Source organism: Seriola aureovittata, chromosome 15 (assembly GCF_021018895.1).
Source record: "Seriola aureovittata isolate HTS-2021-v1 ecotype China chromosome 15, ASM2101889v1, whole genome shotgun sequence".
Lineage (NCBI taxonomy): Eukaryota > Metazoa > Chordata > Actinopteri > Carangiformes > Carangidae > Seriola > Seriola aureovittata.
In genome coordinates, this window is record NC_079378.1 from 8,795,406 (window position 1) to 8,816,290 (window position 20,885).

At 40.2% G+C, this 20,885-nt stretch overlaps 1 protein-coding gene across 2 annotated transcripts in view; it reads right to left on the reverse strand.

The window, feature by feature from the left end:
* Positions 1-4,287: 4,287 nt before the first annotated feature.
* Positions 4,288-20,885, reverse strand: part of LOC130182163 (transcription factor COE1-A-like) — an 86,865-nt gene continuing 70,267 nt past the window's right edge. Inside the window, exons 11-17 of one of the 2 annotated variants that reach the window (XM_056396826.1) lie at positions 18,855-18,943; positions 9,924-9,989; positions 9,637-9,799; positions 9,068-9,250; positions 7,813-8,010; positions 6,789-6,857; positions 4,288-5,404 (exon numbers count right to left, since the gene is read on the reverse strand). In XM_056396826.1, coding sequence (XP_056252801.1) covers positions 6,790-6,857; positions 7,813-8,010; positions 9,068-9,250; positions 9,637-9,799; positions 9,924-9,989; positions 18,855-18,943 — 767 coding nt within the window. In that variant the 3' untranslated portion in view covers positions 4,288-5,404; position 6,789. The remainder of the gene's footprint in view (positions 5,405-6,788; positions 6,858-7,812; positions 8,011-9,067; positions 9,251-9,636; positions 9,800-9,923; positions 9,990-18,854; positions 18,944-20,885) is intronic. The other variant, XM_056396827.1, reaches the window with a different exon arrangement.

A 20,885-nucleotide genomic window follows, 5' to 3' on the forward strand; every position in this document is an offset into this window, starting at 1 on the left:
CATTTTTATGACATTTTACGCCTTACCAAAATATGATGTTTTTATGACATTTTTATGCCTTGTTATACTATGACATTTTATGCCTTACCAAACTATCAAGTTTTTATGCCTTAGTATACTATGACATTTTATGCCTTACCAAACTATGACGTTTGTATGACATTTTATGCCTTACCAAACTATGACGTTTTTATGCCACTTTATGCCTTACTATACTATTACATTTTTATGACATTTTTATGACATTTTATGCCTTACCAAACTATGACGTTTTTATGACATTTTTATGCTTACTATACTATGACATTTTTATGACATTTTATGCCTTACCAAACTATGACGTTTTTATGACTTACTGTACTATGACATTTTATGCCTTACTATACTATGACGTTTTTATGACATTTTATGACTTAATATTCTATGACGTTTTTATGACATTTTATGCCTTACTATACTATGACATTTTTATGACATTTTATGCCTTACTATACTATGACGTTTTTTGACATTTTCCATGCTTTACTATACTATGATATTTTATGCCTTATTATCTTAAGACGTTTTTAGACGTTTTTATGCCCTATCATACTATGACGTTTTTATGCCACTTTATGCCTTACTATACTATGACGTTTTTATGACATTTTATGCCTTACTATACTATGACATTTTTATGACATTTTATGCCTTACTATACTATGACGTTTTTATTACTTACTATACTATGACATTTTATGCCTTACTATACTATGATGTTTTTATGACATTTTATGCCTTACCAAACTATGACGTTTTTATTACTTACTATACTATGACATTTTATGCCTTAATATTCTATGATGTTTTTATGACGTTATATGCGTCAATATTCTATGACGTTTTTATGACATTATATACCTTACTATACTATGACGTTTTTATGACATTTTATGCCTTGCTATACTATGGCGTTTTTATGACATTTTATGCCTTACCAAACTATGAAGTTTTTATGCCTTAGTATACTATGACATTTTTATGACATTTTACGCCTTACCAAAATATGATGTTTTTATGACATTTTTATGCCTTGTTATACTATGACATTTTATGCCTTACCAAACTATCAAGTTTTTATGCCTTAGTATACTATGACATTTTATGCCTTACTATACTATGACGTTTGTATGACATTTTATGCCTTACCAAACTATGACGTTTTTATGCCACTTTATGCCTTACTATACTATGACATTTTTATGACATTTTATGCCTTACTATACTATGACGTTTTTTGACATTTTCCATGCTTTACTATACTATGATATTTTATGCCTTATTATCTTAAGACGTTTTTAGACGTTTTTATGCCCTATCATACTATGACGTTTTTATGCCACTTTATGCCTTACTATACTATGACGTTTTTATGACATTTTACGCCTTACTATACTGTGATGTTTTTTGACATTTTAATGCCATACTATACTATGACATTTCATGCCTTACTATACTATGACATTTTCATGACATTTTATGCCTTACCCAAACTATGACGTTTTTATTACTTACTATACTATGACATTTTATGCCTTATTATCTTAAGACGTTTTTAGACGTTTTTATGCCTTACTTACTATGATGTTTTTATGCCTTAGCATACTTTGACGTTTTCATGTCTTTTTGTCCTATAGCATATTTATATACAGTATAGCATATAAAGGTTTTTATTCCTCACTATTCTATGAAATGTTTTTGACTTTATACTCCTGTCTTAATACACTATGATGTATTCATGATTGTATATGCCTGAGTATATGTTCATTTTAGGACTTTTCATTCCTTATTATAGTCTGACTTTTTTTCATGCCTTATTATAAATAATTTTGATGACTGTACTATGAAGTTTACATGACTTTTCATACTTTATTATATTGTGACATTTTCTGCCTTTTTATGACTTACTATACTTTGACTTTTCATACCTTATTATAATATCATGCCTTACTATACTGTCTCATTTTTATGACTCTTCATGCCTTACTATACTATTACATTTTTATGACTTTTCATGAGTTACTTTAATGGTGTGGTGTGGTTTGAGAAAAAAGAAGACACCTTTTCACAGAGAAGAAAGAACTTTAATTAAATATAGTGAAGAGTCAAAAAGTTATTTTACACTTCAAAGTTCAAAATAATAATAATAAAAAAAAAATCAACATTATCATCTTTACAGTAGTTTCCTCTGTACTCTTCCCTTCCACACTGATACTGCTGATAATGTGTGTGAGTGAATGATGACCACCACTGTCAGCCTGAACGCAGACAAGCCTGTGATAAATGTTAGAACTGTTGTTGGACAAGTGCTTCATCATACTTCCTTAAACCAAACCCTCTATTCACTCCTTCCTGTACAAGTATTTATATATGTACTATAAAAAAAAAAACATCCTTCAGCTTTTTATTTTAGAGGAAAAATGATGACACTCACACTCAGACACACACACTTGCAGGCACTCACATGTAGACGCGAACAGAAGAGTGGTCTCCAGACCCATGTTTGAGATAAAATAAATAGGTGGCTCATTTTTAAAGAAAAACATGAAGGAACGGGGGGAAGGCAAACATACAGAGTATTAATAGCACAATCAAAACAAGGTGGGGGAGGGAAATGAACAGAGGACAGGAGCATAGAGAGGACAGAAAGCCTGACCGGAGCAAGAGAAGTGGCTGCAGGAGGAAGGAGAGAGAAAGAGATTCTTTTTTTTCTTCCATCTCTTTCAGCCTTCATTATTCAATCTCAAAATCCATCACATGGAAGACAAACACAGATAATTATATCAACAATTTGGTAAACTCTACACCTAGATAATGCAACAAAATGATGCTAACTTTAACAATAATGATACAAACAACATTGTGACAAAAAAAAAAAAAACAACAACAAAAACATCCTCCTCCTTAACTTATAAATCATAAAACAATACACCATGGCTTCTTTTAGTTTGATTGAAATGAGCAGTGGAAGTATGGCTTCTAATAAACATACACTATATAATACACGAAACAAACAGTTTTCATAACATTCAAATCCTTAGACATGAAAGACAAAGCAAACGAGAACATGTGAACATATTCAAGGAGCTTTCAGGATTTATTTTCAGGGTTTCAATTGATTTCCTCTTGATAATGTCTCTGTTCTTTCATCTCAATTTGTTTAACTTTTACTTATAGACCTTCAGTCTTAGTTTCTGAGGCTACTGACTTCTGGCTGATGAAGTGTCTTTCACCCAGTTAGTTTAAATTGGAGGTCCAGATCTCCTCAGACAGTAGTTGATATTATTTCTGTTTATCAAATGAAAAGAAATTTACTATGTCAGCACATGATGCTAGTTAGGTTGTATGTCTGGCCAAGTATCCAAGTTCATTTTCAAATAGTTTTTAGCTGTGGCAAATGTCAACGACCTGAATGACAAACAAAGATCCATTTGTGAACGCTACCTGCTGTAGGTCTGAAAATGACACCCTCATACAGCACTGACAGTTGTAAATAATAACATTATTGGCTTCTGACTGAGCGACAAGACAAGATGTGATGAACAGCAGAGAAACTCTGGCATAAGACTGTTTAGGCATTAACGTCTCAAATAAGGGCTTTGGCAAAAATAAACAGAACATAAATTAAATTCATTAAGACTGTTGAACCACACACTGAGCTGTACGCTCAGACTGCAGGGCTGAGGGAGCAGTGACTTTCACAACAAACCATCAAGGAGTTATTTCATACACTGCGCATTTAAGACATGTTGCTGGCTCTGCGCTGCAAAAACTGGAAATCCATATTTCATCTTTACTTCTGAAGAAAATATGTGCAAGGGCAGATTTAAAAAAAAAAAAGGGTACCTCAGTGAAGTAGGATTTTTAGACTCAGTTGAAGATTTAAAGACTTGACAGTTCTTGCAGCGCAGAATTTAAGACACACCAGTGGCTAATTCTCTCACTCAAACTGTTCAACTGAACCAGATCTGTGGGTAGGAAACAAAATCAATCTGATTGGCTGTATAATCACATTCAAAATCCAAATTAAAACAAATATTTAAAATCACAGCAAACCAAAAAAAAAAAAAAAAATAGAGAAATAAGAATTCGTTTGTTAAGACAAAAAGATGTGAAAACAAATCACAACAAAATCAAGGTCAGAATGGCAGCAGTCTTTAAGACATGTTCTCCCTCTTGCAGAGGTCGCTGTGGCTGTGTGCGACTTTAAAACTGATCATAGTAACAGATCCAATGGACGGATTGTTGGGTCAAATCCTGAACAGTAAAGCTACTGTTGGCATCCAGTAATCACACACCCCAGTGTAGGGAAGGAGCTGCATTCGTTTATGGCCTTTTTACATTTAGCTATCATCAAATCTGCCCTGGATTAGCGCTGCAGCAGGTCTAATCTCTCCTGTGAATCTTGCACGGTGGGAATAAATTTCATCTTGGCTCGTTAAATGACTGAATCTTTTCTTTCTCTGCACGTTCTGTTCGCTGAAAGGTAGATTTGCACTTTTTAGAAAATGTAGCACACAGGAGCAGCAGTGCACAAAGTACATAAAGCAAGCTCAAAGTAAACATTGGGATTTCTTGAATGGCTAAAACTGCAGCATCAGTCGCAGGCGGGAAGCATCTGAATCCTTCAGGCTGATTGGTTCAGTGCAGAAGAAGTGTTTGTGCTGTTGTGTGAGGATTTGGCAAAGAGAAGTGAGTGTGTATGTGTGTGGTTTGGCTTGTCTGTGTCGGCTGGATTTGACCCTGTAGGAATCCTGCAGCCTCATCATCATCATCATCATCATCATCATCATCATCATCATCATCATCATCATCATCATCATCATCATAATGATCATCAGTTTTACTCATTGTATTCTTCACATTATATTCCTTCATTAACGACCAAACTTCATAAATAGAAAATCCCTCATGTTGGATACAGTTAGAAGATGATTATCACACGTTAACTGTTGCACAAAAAGAAAACAAATCAACAATCACTCGAGGGAGGAAGTGGATTCTCTCCAAAATAAATACACTTCCAGTGTCCGTGGAGAGTCATAATGTAGGCGTGGCCATTCTCCTATAAAAGCATCAAGGTGTACAAAGTCTAAACAATGTATTTCCTTGCAAATAGTTGTTCTCTTGCAGTTGTTTTTTTGTGTTAGAAAGGGCCTGAGTTGGGTTTTGTTCCTTCAGATAGGGACAGCTGCTTCCATCCCCGACCGGAGTCTGACTCGCACCGAAATCCTCCGCCCAGGATCGGTGTGAGTGTGCTTGGTTCATCTCGCACACAGTCGCACGCACACACACACACACACACACACACACACAGTCATGTACTCACACCTTTACATGGGTGGGACGATCATTCCAGGGATTGCTGTCGGGTGGAGAAAGAGAGGGAGAGGAGGGAGGGGGACAAGAGAGAGAGAAAAAACTTTTTAAACATCGCCAAATATTTTCATCGTCATAAAAAAATTCACTCGTAAATACATCAATATGTTTTCCCATCTGTGCAGCTGTGTGACTGCAGCGACATTTAAACATCAATAGATGAATAAATCAGTAAAACCGAGTGGGGACACGTCATCTCAGTTGGCTCTTAGTGATGCAGCTCACACACAAACACACACATTTAACTCAGCTTGGGAACAGTTGGCGCATTTTTACTGTATGTTTGTATGTGTGCCTGACAGATTGCATCATGGCGTGTGTTGTATTTAAACCCAAGGGATGGGTGTCAACATGTGAGAAGCAGAGCCCAGCCCAAAGTGACACACACACACACACACACACACACACACACACACACACACACACACACACACACACACACACACACACACACACACACACACACACACACACACACACTCAGTATTAAATTAATGGTTTTATTTGGTTTAATTTAAGTGAAAAATGGAAAGAGAAAAAAGAATTGTTGTTTTAGAACCAGCTTGACAAAACTTAACAAAATGTATTGTTTCAGCGGAACCTCCATTTTTTTCTGTTTTTTCTTTTTTGTCTCAAACACTCACGAGCACACAGACACATGCACACGCACACACACGCACGCGCGCACGCACGCACACACACACACACACACACACACACACACACGCCCTGTAGGGCAGGTATACCGACAGTATAAACTGTCAAGAGAGTCGAACAGCTGTCATTGTTGATCGCTCCCTAGTAAGCTGCCAGTGTGTGATCACAGAGTGTGTGTGACAGAGGATAGTGTGTGTGTGTGTGTGTGTGTGTGTGTGTGTGTGTGTGTGTCTGTAAGTGGCGTGTGTTTATTTGAGCTCTGCTTTGAGGATAAGCTTTGAGTTCCCACACCCCCGCACATGCTCTCTCTCTCTCTCTGTACACACACAGAAATGCAAGTGTAAATTCACACACAGCTAAACAAAGTCAGTAATGTTGAGAAATAAATTCACTGTGCCAAATGTCTTTTTTTTTTTGGTTTCTGTAAATATCAAACTTCCTGTCTTTTTTTTCCCAGCCAATAGAAAGCCAGAGAGGAGTTACCAGGCAACAGAATGGCTTGAGATGAGAGGTGGATGGAAAAATTAACGAGGCAGAGGGTGGAGATGTGATGGTAAGATGGAGCGAACATGGGAGAGAGGAAAATGACATGCAGAAAAATGAGAAACATGTGAAACATGACAATTATTACTTCACTGAATTGTTCAGTTCATTGAAAGTTGGAAACGTAATTAGTTAACAGAGTGGAGTGAAGAAACAGTAGCGGAACATACTTCAGGTGAAGGCCAGGCCTTGTAGAGAGCTGGCTGTTGAGTACTTGCTAGAGTCCACAAATGTCTGATCTGGTAGAGAGGCAGAGAGACAGGGACAGAGACACAACGAGGGACGGGTGAAAGTTCAGAGGAATCACAAGAGGAAGGGTTAAAAGTCGAGAGAAAAAACAGGAAAGAGAAGGGGAAAAAAACTGTTAATCCAAAAGTTGAAGCAGTACGAAAAGCACTGAAGAAACAGTTCATTTAAAAGCAATTAAAAGCAATTTAAAAGCTCAATCCATTGTAAATACTAAGTAATAATAACCACCTTTTCCAGAATGATAGTGAAACAATAATAAGTAGTAAATGTGAACGTAGCCTGATGCTCTTGTATAATGCTATGAAAACAGTCGGACGTCCAAAGTGCAAGACGTTGACAATGAAGAGTTCGTTCTGTGTCCCCTCATGTATGAACGTCAACACTGGTTTTAGTTGTAAATGTTTCAAATTGTAACCACACAGAAGTCAGAGAAGAAAGTCATGACTCGTGTCATGACGTGTTTTCGGAAGGCCCTGACCTGCAGGATTTCATGACAACTTTTCTTCAAAATAACGCCCAGCAAAGCGTTTTATTGGTCAGTCACATACATGCAAGCGTGTAGGAAAGTCCGTTCTCCCAACTGGACGGCTTGTGTTATTTTATGTCTGTTTTAACGTGGCCTTAGAGTTGAATATTACGTGAAACCTTTACTTGTGTGGATTATATGTGAACAGTGAGCGGCTCCTTATACTGTCGCATTCAGATTTCTACATGTTATTCAGGTAACAACCACTTCTACTTCACTCATTGAGTTTTTTTTTTTTTACTTCAGCATTCAGTAAGTAGGAACTGTTTTCACTGTGAAAGTGAAGCCTCTCGTACTTCAGAGAGCAGGATATGAAACACAACAGGGACTATAGTTACAGATTAGTTTCAATAAACTCATCAGATAAGCATCATTTACATGCATCCTCTGACTGACTGGCTGTTGTCATGGTAGATTACCTTGGAGCCCGTTGCCGTTGGCGCTGGTACAGGAGGGCGGAGGGGAGGAGGAGGGCCTGACCACCGGGGCGAAGGCGGATTTCTGCTTAACGGCCGCCGACACCATATTGGCCGGAGAGAAGGAGAAGACGCCAGAAGAGGAGGAGCAGTTGGAGGGGAGGGAGGTGGATGAGGCCATAGTGGGACTGGATGGGACAACTGGAGTGGTGGAGGAATAAGGAGAAAGAGAGAAGGAGAGATGTGGGATGAAGAGGTGAAGGGTGGATTGAGGATGAAGGGTGGGAATAAAGAGAGAGACAATTTATGGTTATTTAATGGAACATGGTTCTCTAATTTATTATTTCACCAGTTACATTAGAAATTCTCCACTATGTGTGAGAAATAGCAGAGGTTAAACATTACATGCTTGTAAAGAAAGAAAGAAAGAAATAATTGCTTGAATTTGGAGTAGGCTCTTTAGTTCCAGTGAAGGTAAACCTTAATGGTACAACATTCATTCACATTTTGGATAACAGTATGTTGCTATGGCAACACTTGAGGGGAGGTCTTTCTCTGTTTTAACACAAAAAAGTTTGGTGTGGAAGCACAGAGCCCCAACCTCTGCCACATCAGCAGATCATTGCCCTCTGTTTAGGAATGAAATGTTCCACAATCACATATGGGTGTAATGTTTCTGTGTCTACATACTTTTGGCAATGTGGCGTTTTATATTAAGTGTGTAAGTGTATTTTATGAGAAGTGACATGTAAGCCTACTCTCCCCAAGTCAAACGTCTATGTCCTCTTCCACCTGCATCATCATCATCATCATCATCATCATCATCGACAAAAACTTCAGCGGACAAACAAAATCTTTCATCTCTCTGTCTCTATCCAGTTTTACTTCCCTCTCTCTCCCTCTTTCCCTCTTGCTTTCTGCTAAATGGAAAAGAGATGCAATTAACCAACAGAGAGAAAAGAGTTGTGGCTGTCAGATGAAAGGCAGCGAGGGAAGGAGGGAGGAGATGGACGGAGGACAAAATGCAGTATGGGCGGTGAGTTGGTGATTGTTTTTGAAGACACAGAGACAGAAAGCCCCATGGGGAAATCTCCACACAGCAGATCTGAGACTCTCACTTTGTGTCTACAAACATTTTGTGTGTGTGCTTGAGTATGAGTATGTGCACACCAATGTTTTTTTTTTTTTTTTCTGCCAGTGTGTAGGTAGATTTCCTTGTATGTTTGTTTGTCGGGTGAACGTGCTCATGTTCACTCACTAGCATAAGGCGAGTTGGCGGCGGAGCCGTTGAGGAAAGTGGGCGAGCCTCCCAGGTTGGTCATGCCAGCGTTGTTAGCGTAGCCGTTCATGGTGCTGGTGACTGAGGTGTAACTGGTCTGCTGAGGCGTGGAGCTAGGCACGTAACCGTGAGGAGACACACTGCTGCTGCTGCGCACAAAACCTGCAGGACAGAGAAAGAGGAGCAGGACAGTCAGAGTGATGCCGACACAGATCTTACATGAAACAAAATCTGGCAAGTTTCATGTTGACTGAGATTTAACACCTGTTTACTCGACCATACATCCATATTAATGTATTTTCTGTGACAAGATTGCACCACAAGAAGAACATGTTATGTAAAATTCTGTTCGTGAGTGTTTCAAAACATGATTACACTGGGTAATCTCTGCAAAGTATACGTATTTTCATTAACGATGTCCCTGTAAATATGTCACGACTCTGGCTTTGAGCGACCTGTGTAATATACAGTAGACTCAAGTCTTGGAACAATGTGTGGTGATGTGCATTTGATGACAAACGATGATGGGAAACAGTCTAAGGTCTTACCCTGATTGGCCTGTGAAGGTTCAGAGACGTTGACGGACAGCTGCCCGGTGAAAGAGTTGACCCCCATCATGCCGGTGTGGGTGGAGCCGGAGAGCTGGGTGTGTCCTCGAGGAACGCTGTAGAGAGCTTCTGCGATGTCCGCCGCACGCTTCAGGATGATCTCCTGCAGGAGCAGAAAAACATAAAAGAATAATTACCAATTAAAAAAAAAAAAAAAAAAAAAGAGAGAGAGCTGACGTGTTGTCTTCACACTTGTTCCTCTTTCAGTGTGGACGTCTGCTCCTTACCTGGTTGTTATGGGGCAAACCATACAGGGCTTCCACCAGGTCGGCTGCTCTCTTCAGAATAACCTCCTGAGAGAAAAAGAGAAAGGAAATAGGTTTGTGTGCAGAAAACACATGTAGCTTTCTTCTACTTTTTCTTCTTCTGTCTTGTAGAAGGTCTTGTAAAAAAAAACAAAAAAAACATCTAAATTATAATCCACCAATAAATTAGATGAAGCTTTTAAATGCACACGGAGACACACATGCAGGCATATTGCAAAGAATGACAGATAAAAGTTATTTTAAAAAAGAAATGCCGCCTCTTTCTCGTCACCCCCCCCCCCCCGCCCAACACACCATCAACCAACATCCATTTCACCATCTATTCATGATAAACAAATTGCTCTTCACTCCTTTTAAAGGCAAATAATCTGCTGTCAAGTCAAGTGCTTTTATGCGTCTAAATGACATCTTGAAGTGACAGGTATTTAAAATAAACTCCAAAGTAAATCTAAAGTGCACAGTAGGCTCCTCTGCTGCGCATCGCTCTTCACGTCAGACCACACTGATCCCATGTGGGCAGTTTTGGTCTGGAGATGCTGTGTTGCTGTCACAGTCCAGACATTCCTTCAAAGGGCAACACTGCGGTTTTTTGTGTAAAAAGTTCTTCTAGTTTGTGACTAGAAGAAGTGGATTTGTCCCACAGTTCTCACATTTTCATCTCTCATGATGGAGGATGTCATTAATCATTCTTGAATTTCATGATTTTATCGTCTTCCTAAATTTCTTCATCTCTCTCCATTCTCCATGCTGCTTTCCCGGTTCATTTTCACCATTCGCTCCACCACTCCCTTCCTCCGGCTTTGCCTCCTTTCTTCTTATTTTCCCCACACACTAACATCTATACAATTCCTTTTTTTTTTCAGTCTCTTTATTGTTTCTCCTCTCTTCCTCACCCGCCCACTCTCTTGCTCTCTCCCTCTTTCACTCGCCTCCCACCCCGGGGTCTAAGGTGTCTTGTTTAACAGTTAATGTGTTGTCGTTTCCACAGCGTGAGGCCGCCCGGCGACAGAGAGAAAATTACTCTGTGCTTCACAGTATTAACCTGCACTACACACACACTCACACACACGCACACACACACTTATGGTTGGCTGCATGTGTGCTCTCCTGTGAGCTTGTGCCTGGTGGAACATATTGCCTCTCCATCAGTGTATGTGTCTGTGTGTCTCTGTGTGTGTGTGTGTGTGTGTGTGTGTGTGTGTGTGTGTGTGTGTCTGTGTGTGTGAGGATATGTGAGGTCACAGAGCCAGTCAGCAGTTTTAGTGTGCCTGTCCATGGTGCTAAATTCAATCCTTTACACATTATTACGGCCACGCTGGCTCTCTGTTAACCTCTCATTATTAGACTGGTGAGCTGAGCAGCTCACACACACACACACACACACACACACACACACACACACACACACACACACACACACACCACACACACACACACACACACACACACACACACACACACACACACACACACACACGTGCAGACACACACACACACTAACACTCACTCACAGAAACCTGATCCTGAATGTTCGAGCAGTTCCAGTAAGGCAGTAGCTGATAAACGGGAAGGAAATATGATCCTCTGGTAACATCATCATTATCAGGTCTGCAGGCTTCTTACTCTCCATCACTCAGAGCCTCGGACGGCTGAGATCGATGCACCTCCAATACTTTGCCTATTTACGTCTTTCATATTTGGACACACAGCTACTCACATCGCCTTATTAATCTCTCTCAGGTTGCATCTGTAAATAAGAAAGCATTGTTCGTCAGATTACCTCCCGCTTAACACAAATGATTGTCGCTCCCAGCTGCATTGTGTTGATATGAATGAGACTAAAAGTGTTGTTGTAGACCTTGTTTCAAAACTGATTTAAAAAGTCTAATATAATCCGGGCTCTGACATCCTGAGGGCTTGAACTTGTGTCAGTAGGACAGCCTGCAGCGACAGTGAAAATACATCTGATTATGGCGCCAAAATTAAAGCTGTTTTCATGTTTGTTTGTTTTGTTTTTTTTTTTTTTTGTGAAAATGAGAGGTAAATACATCTGTCAGGCACCAGTTCGAACCCTTGAACTGAGTTTGTGCCATGATACTGCAGAAATGTGTTTCCTTGATATGATGATTTGAGTGTCAAAAGGTGTCAATATGTCTAAAACTGGGATAAATTTGGTTGAAAAGTGAAGGTGTTTCACGCACATTTCAATTGTCAATAGTTTCATATTGAGTTTTTATCGGCCTCAGGTTCTCACACACAGGTCGTTTAGTGGTCGAATTGATCTGGAGTCAGATAAAAGCTACAAATTTAAATTGTAAATTACTACAACAAGGGTTAGGAGACAGATCCTGTAAAGGATATTTCCAATGACTAACGTAGCCCCAGTCCAGAGGAGTAAAGTCTTGAGAGAGAGTCGGATGTTTTTACATCTTTTCAACATGTGGCTAGAGTGCGAATCAAAGCACCTCCTGAGGTGATTTTCAACAATCAGATTTCCGTCCGTCTTGAATACTTCTTGGGTAAAGTCATACTTAGTATTTGCTGAGATCGGACAGCTGTATGATCTGCCCATGATACATGAAGTGACTAAGTGTAACTGCACTACATGTCTAAAATACTTGAACTGTTCTGCCAAATTTAGTCCTGTGGTTTGACAGAATACTGCAGGTCCGCAGACTACATTTTTTTCCCCAGAACTTTTACCTACATGTCAAAGTCTTCGTTGTAAAGTTTGTTTCATAAGTAAGTTCAGTGGACTTTCAGAGGAAACAATCTTACTCTTCCAAAACTAGTCCAGTTTTTAACCTTAGGTGTCAAGATGTTTTTGACATGCCAATCAAGTAGTTGAAGTTGAGTAGTGTGACAGAAACTGACACTGAAGTGTTTCTTTTTTAATCACAGACTCCTGCCATTTTTATTTGATTCTTGTAATTGCTGCAATAAAACCTGATTTTAAAGCCTTCATCTCTAATATCTGCCTTGATTCATGTGATTGTCCTACATTGTCTTTATCTGTTGTCAAATATTTATGGAATATATGACGAGCACTTGTCTGTCATTTCACTTCCATGCCTTGTCAGTCTTTAAAAACATTTTTCAAGATTCAAGTACTTGATTGAGCTTATTTGAGTCATCCTCAAGATGTTTTTTTTTTTTTTTTTTTAAATATTTAGTATCATCTATTCCTGTCTGTTCCAGTTAAATATGCAGACAGTCAGACAGAGAAAGAGGGGATGAGTGAAAGAAATGACAGATCTATTGGCAGAGGTAAAGAATAACAGGAGGTGTCTAGGTGCTTTTACTGTCTGAGTTATGACCATCCCTAATGTGATAACCATACATTACGCACACACACACACACACACACAGACACGCTGACACACACATGTTTCATGCATTAGGACCAGGAAACGCTGAGCCGAGTATCTGTGGGGTCAGATGTGTGTGTAACGTGCGTGTGCCAGGCCAGCACAGACATGACACACACATGACTTATTCCTCCCTAATGCTGGTACATTAGCCGCTTGATCCGCTTCTAATGTCCCATTAGGGATGCCGTACATGCAGGGTCACACCTCGCACAGGGATGATGTCATACTTTACATGAGGGCTCAGGGGGATGTGGGGCACAATCACTCACATGTACATAAAAGTATTGACACACACACACACACACACACATACACACACCATCTGTGGGACATCTTCTCTTACCAGTACGTTGTGAGATATGATGTGTGGTTTCAGATCTCATCTCTTCGCACTGGTGATGTGACTGTATTGAGTATAGAGAGAGTTTCATGGCTTCATGCCTGTGTGTTCATGCATCACTGGGATTACTCATACTGGTGATGCTGATGACATGACCTCAGTGCGATACATGACATCAAAATGAGTCGCATAGCTATGTCAGCTGAGTGACTCACACAGGAAGTCACCAGTCTAACGGGGTGGACACACACTGATCTACCTATCTATCTATCTATCTATCTATCTATCTATCTATCTATCTATCTATCTATCTATCTATCTATCTATCTATCTATCTATCTATCTAGTGCATGAATATTGTTTTAAACAATATACAGTACACCAGTACTGAACCTGTGCATTGCTTTTCAGATATTCTCTTTTCCAATGGTCACAAGGGCCTTGAACAACAATAGAGCATGCTCAGCATTTGGCAGGAACCGCCCGCCGCTTGATCTAAAAAATACAATTTGTGCCGACACATTGGCTCATATTTATTGAGTGCTCAAATGTAAAACTTAAGATGACCCTTACTGTCTTTTACTGCTTTTGTTTTTCTTCCACCATTTTCTGCTGCAGTGAAGACGACACTACAAGCCAAGGGAGTCGATTGATTTCTTGTGTGTCCACAGAGGCATCTCTGCTCCTTCCTCTCTGAGTTACAGGCAGACTGAGCCTCACTGGTGATTTGTTGATCAGAGCAATAAAACTGCTTTATAGCAAAGTTATTGATTATTAGAAAGTTTCAGATTCTTGAAGATACTAAAGGTTTTACTCAAGATTCTTCAATCCTGAACAAACATTAATTCTTATCACTTGTGATTGTACTGAGAAGCTCCAGGTCTCTAAGTGGGAGATGAAACAGCTGGACTTCTGAGTCCACCAAAGCTAAGAAAAAAATAATAAAAAATTAAAAAAGAGAAAAACACATTGGAAAAGTCCCTTATTACACAACTAAAGCAACAGTCTCACACTGTTCAATGGAACCTCAGAGTTCCTCCTTGTTTTAAACAAGACAGTGAGAACAGTTGCCAGGCGTCACTGTGTGTATGACTTTATACACTAACTGTACGTGCACATATGGATGGATGCTGAAGAGATCACCGCGACACAAACTGGCAGCTGAAGACTGGTGTGTGTGTGTGTGTGTGGCCAGCAAAATCCCCTGAATGTTCACTGAACAATTATTGAATCGGCTGTCCGCTGGTAATCCTCTCATACACTCCACTGCCCCGTCTGTCAGTCTGTCTGTCTGTCTGTCTGCCTTCTTTATAGTGCTGGCAACAAACTCTTATAACTTCAATAAAAGGGTTGATCGATACGCGCAAGGAGCACGCAAGTGTGTGTGTGTGCCGCCAACAAAAACACCCAGAATATTCTGTCTCACACACACACACACACACACACACACACACACACACACACACACACACACACACACACACACCCATACACTGTAACCTCCTCTCACAAGACAAACACAAGAAGAATTTTTTGCATCCAGAATCCAAATACACACGGATAAGACAAATACATGTACAATCTCTCTCTCTGTCTCTCTCACACACACTGCTGGTGGGCAGCAGTAATAAAGTCTCAGGGTTCGATTAACCACTAGTCTACACAATGATGAATTACCCAGCGATGCGTGCGCGCGTGCGCGCATGCGCGCGCACACACACACACACACACACACACACACACACACACACACACACACACACACGACCAGGTAAGAATGTGAGAGAGAGGAGCCCTGTTCTAAAGAGAGAGCATCAGTGGTATCACGCAGCAGCAAAAGGAAGACACAGTCTGACTCAGGGTCGTGTCCTCTTCAAAACTGTTAGTCATTTCTCTTTTTTCTTTTTGCGTGGAGGGGTGGGGGCAAAGAAATGCAAGGCACAGTGACAGAGAGGGGGTAATAGTGATTGTCTTTTATAGTTTCTCAGGTGATGTGGTGTCCTCCCAAAATTTACCTATTATAAGATTTTTCCATCTTGTGGTCTGTGACTGTGGCAAGTCCCTGATTTTATGGGTCGTGGTTTTGATCGTGTCATGAGGGAAAAGCTCTGGAAGTCACCCCATGTTTGGCTGTGATGAACTTCTCTGACATCCTCTGCTTGGATCTGATACCTGATCAATGAATACAGCTTCTCTGGTTTTGTCTGCAGCAGCTTGATAGTTCTCATTGTAGCTTTGCCTGAAAGTATCTCGTGTGACATCATGTTGCATATAATAAGCTTGACTGCTTATCCACGAGAAGGAAAAAAATAAATTACCAAATAAAACAGGCCCAGAAAAGTGCTTTATAGTGGATAAGGGTCAAAAGTGATATCAGTACTTGGTTCTTAAGGTATTTATGGACCCATTTAATACAAGTAATATGCTCATTTATTTTATTTCTCCTGACAAGCTTAAGCCACAAAAAAAAAATATGTTGGCTGATGCTCTGATAGATTTTTCATTTTTTCCCCCTTAAATTTGCCACTTTTAAAACGTTAAATGCCAACTGTGCAAATCACTGTTTAAATGCCATATTGGAAATTTTAGCTATAATGAATGCATAGTGTCTGTAGTGACGTGTAGTGCAAAAATTTAATAATTATTATTATTTAAGTAAAGAATGAACCAAGAAATATTAACTAGTCAAGTGGCAACCTCTTCCTTTTCCACACCCCAAGCATGCTTCACAGGACCTGACAGCTCAAAACGCAGAACTGATCAATTAGATTGATCTGTTGTGTAAATAAATCTAAAAAGAAGTGTGGAGAGGAGGTACAGCTTTATTTTACCTCTACATTTCAGAGGAAATCCAAAGAGGAAAAGGCTGAGACATTAAATATTCTGTATTAACAAGGTGAATTCCATCCTCTTTAAAGCTCACAAATTGTGTTTGTTTGCGTGCACGTATGACTGCTCATATGTGTATGTGTGTTTATGTATGAAAAGCTGACCCAATCCTTTTTGCCGCTCTGACTCAGCCTTTACCAGAAGCTGGAACTAACATCACTTATGGTATCACACACTTTGGGAAACTGGATAACATCATTTCCTGCACTGATTTTTCTGCAGCACTTATTGTCGTTATTGGAAGTTGTTCTAAATGCAGCAGACATAGTCACTGAGAAAAGCTTTTAATACAAGAAAAGATTTAGCTTGAATACTGGCTTGGTTAAAAGCATGGAACGACATGGATGAGATGATGGAGCTTTTAAAAACCTCAACTGTGTCCGAAAACGTTACAGTGCGTCGACTTTAGATATCTCCCTCTCCTCAACCGTTACTGCAGTGGGCCAGAAGACAAACTTAAGCTGAAATTAATAGGAAATCATTTTTGTAATCAATCAATCAATCAATCAATCGATCAATCGATCAATCAATCAATCAATCAATCAATCAATCAATCATTTAAGTCATTTTTCAAACAGAAATCCCAAACATTTGATTTGCTGCCTTTCCGTGTATGAACATTATAATAAACTGAATGTCTCTTGGGTTTTGGATTGTCAGAACAAAACATTTGATCGTATCAGGAAACTGTGATTGGCATTTTTCTCAGTTTTCTCATGTTTATAGAGCAAAAGTTAATAAATCAACTGTGAGAACAATTCTCCGATTAGCTGAAAATAGTCGTTAGTTGCTGCCCTAAGGCACACCACTTCCTGCGTTGGCATTGGCAACGGTCGTAAACCTTGAGCTGCAGAATCGGCCAATGTGGACATAATTCCTTGGATGCTGTCCTGGGTTGACCACACTACAGCAATAAACTGTTTCTTACCTAATCTGCTAAAATAATGAGTTATAACCTTATGCCTTGTTGTAACCATCTGTAACAGTTTCTAACCACAGTGTAACTTTAAACAGTAAATGTTGTACCCTTCTAAAACACCTCATTTTCCTCATTATAGTGAACCCACAAACCATCTTTTAAACCAAATATATCTTGTAGCTGTACCCACATGTCCACGTGTTACCAGCAAATGTACCATCAGCTTCCTTCATCAATCACATGACCCTCGACTTGACTGTGATTTTTAATACCAGCATTTAAACAGCAATCAGCTCATTATTGCCCGAGGCTAAAAACACTATAACGTGCAGCAGTGTGCACTGTAAACAAGTGAAAGCAATAAATGTTTATGACTATGAATCCACAAACTTCACCCACATTTGAGGTGTGGAGTGTGTGTGATGCACTTAGTACGTTCCCACGGTGATAGTGCACACTACATCCCTAATGATTGCTCACACATGTGCAGGAGCCGGGGTGTCGGCACGGCTGTGATGACATCGCAGCATCACCACATCATCACATCATGACCAGCGCCCATGCCTTGATGATGTCACAGCAAAAGCAGCCAATCCTGGATCAGCTCCAGTGGGGATGGAGAGCCAATCAACAGCAGCTGCTTGAAAGGTCATGACCCCGCCCACCCAGATTGGAAAGTTTCAAGTTGAATCAGGTCAGCGCAGGAAGCTCACAGACACGCACGCGCGCACGCGCGCACGCGCGCACGCGCGCACACGCGCACACACACACACACACACACACACACACACACACACACACACACACACACACACTTACATACAGATCAACATGACAGCGTCTGGTATCAAAGCCGAGCTCATCGTTTGGAGCTAATTGTTTACATCTGCTGATCCTTTAAACACTCTGCTTGATCTCCAGCTGATAAACAAATAATCAGATCTGACTTTCTGATCTTGGAGAAGATTCAAACACTCACCCTGCAAACGGGGGTTAAGCAGCTCACACACACAGAGTTCATGAAGAGGTAAAGACACAACCCACAGGAGATTTGAAAACACATATTCTGCTACGAAATATAAAAATAACAGGCAGAAAACAAACAAATAAAACATAAATACAATTATTTTGTTCTTAGTGTTTTTGAATCTATGCGTGTGTATTGCTGCGTGTCTGTTGTTTGACAGCGGAGCAGCTCGGTGCGGCTCCATATAACTGAGAAGCTGCAGGTTTGATCTCTGTAAGTGAAACAGTGTCTGTCCCTCTGAAGCGTCCCTCGGCAGGAGACAGAGCGTCACTCATTCCAGGTCCACTGTCCACCAGTTCAAGCATCGGATAAATGTGTATAAGGTGCATGTTAATTATTGTGGTACCTTTGGCAGCCTCTCGGGGTCCCCGGGGTGCCGAGGGATGACCTTCTGAAGCCTCTGGAAACCGTAGTCGATGGTTGGTTCATTCAGTGCTGCAGAAGACAGAAACAGAAAGAGGAGGAATGACTAAAAAAAAGATGCTGCAACTGTGGTTCTAACTGAAAAGTCCAGGCAAAGCAAGCCACCCTCCTGCCATCGCTAATAACTAGTAGTTTATTATTTACACTTCAAACCAATCCCTCAATGTCTAATGTACAAAATCACACCAAGGACTTTGAACTTACTGAGTTTTCCGATTTAGTTATGTGGAAAACAACAGAGTAGACTGAAGCACTGATAACAACCTGAATAAGTTGTAACAGAGCTATACAGACTATAAACTGTGTAATTTAGTATACAGTATTTAATATGCTATATGTGTATTGCGATACCTAAGTGTAACTATCACAAGCAATTGATAACTCTATCTATCGAGTTAAAAAAAACCTGCACCAGCTGATTTACTGACCACATGAGGGAAGCAGAAACAAGCTGTAAACACAACTCTGAAATATAATCACTTTTATGTTGCGAACTTGTTAGCAAACAGTTTCCTCTTAACACATCCAACCGAAACATTAGCATTCATTCGCAGTCCTGTTTGGTCTCCATCCAAGCGTAAGTCTAATATTCGTTCTCATTTTGGCTCTATTTTGGTCTCCACCCACTCGTGACAGAAATGCTTGTACCTGCCTATTTAGCTGCCAAAGGCTTCACTTTGTTCACCAGCTGGTCTCTAAATTCATCTGTGTGCCATTTTGTGCTGGGCAGGCAGCATATTTAGAGCTTTTTTTTTTTGTTTTTGGTTGCTAGAAACAGCTGCTCGCTGCATCTGGAAACGACACAGATTAAAGGCAGTGAACCAAAAACAATGAGCTGAAAGACACTATAAAGCTCTGTGGAGCTGAGGAGAACTGCAGAGTCGAGTTAAACTCCACGTGGAACCCCTCTCACATCCAAGTAGCCACATAATCCATTTTAATAAAAATAAATATTGGTTATAGCCACATTTGAAGACATTTTCCACAATCTCAGTTGATTCCTGTCACAAAAAGGATGCTGTGGTTTATTCGCCACTCCTTCATTTTTGCTCCAGTGAAGGATAAACATGTACGCTAAGATTTTCCACCAGGCTTCTCTTTGTTTCCACCATCTGCTTTGTTTTTGCACCCTTAACCTCTTTAATGGTGTAAAGCAATCCTCCTGATTTCCAGCAAAATCCCAATGGTGTTATAAAATGTAAAATACATTACAGGGGCAAATGGGGACTGACCAGTGAGGCTTGATGGGAAAAAAAGAGAGCTGACTCTTACTTCCTAGCGTATTGAAAAAAAAAATGCATCCTTCCCTGTGGGATTTCACATCTAATTTAGCAGACTGCTATGATGCTAAATAACATAAGGCCTAGTGATTGTGTACATGCATGTTGTGATGACACTACATAATCAACCAAGGACACTAAGGGCTTCCTTCACCACACCGTACTCCGAGCCTTATCACTTTCATCTGGTATATTTCTGAGTCAGCTCTTGTTTTAAAGCTTCAGTATCCTTGTTTCAATAAGAATGTGGTAGCAGATTATGAGTATTAAACTGTTACACGTTGCACCTTAATGCTATTTGTCTGAGCTCGCATGCATGACGACAGACGCAGAGTCTCAACATCTGTGCCAGTCAGCGAGGGGGGTGTGGATGGGGTTGACTGGTGAAGAGAGAGGATGACATCCTGTTTTGTGACATTTCCTAGGCTTCTCTAGGTTGGGAAAAGATGAACCTGCTCAGCGTGAACTCTGAGAGCCGACAGACGCCCGGAGGTTAGAGAGACGGGCTTGTGAATGAGAGGTCGGCAGTTCAAAATTTGGAAACTGTAAACGAGGAAAACGCATCTCTCAACAACTTCTGTGGAGGGATTCTCTTCAATCGCGGCACTGAAACGTCTCCAACGGTGCAGGAAGCTGCCACTGTGAAAATCAGTGAATTTACTTTTTTTCAGCTG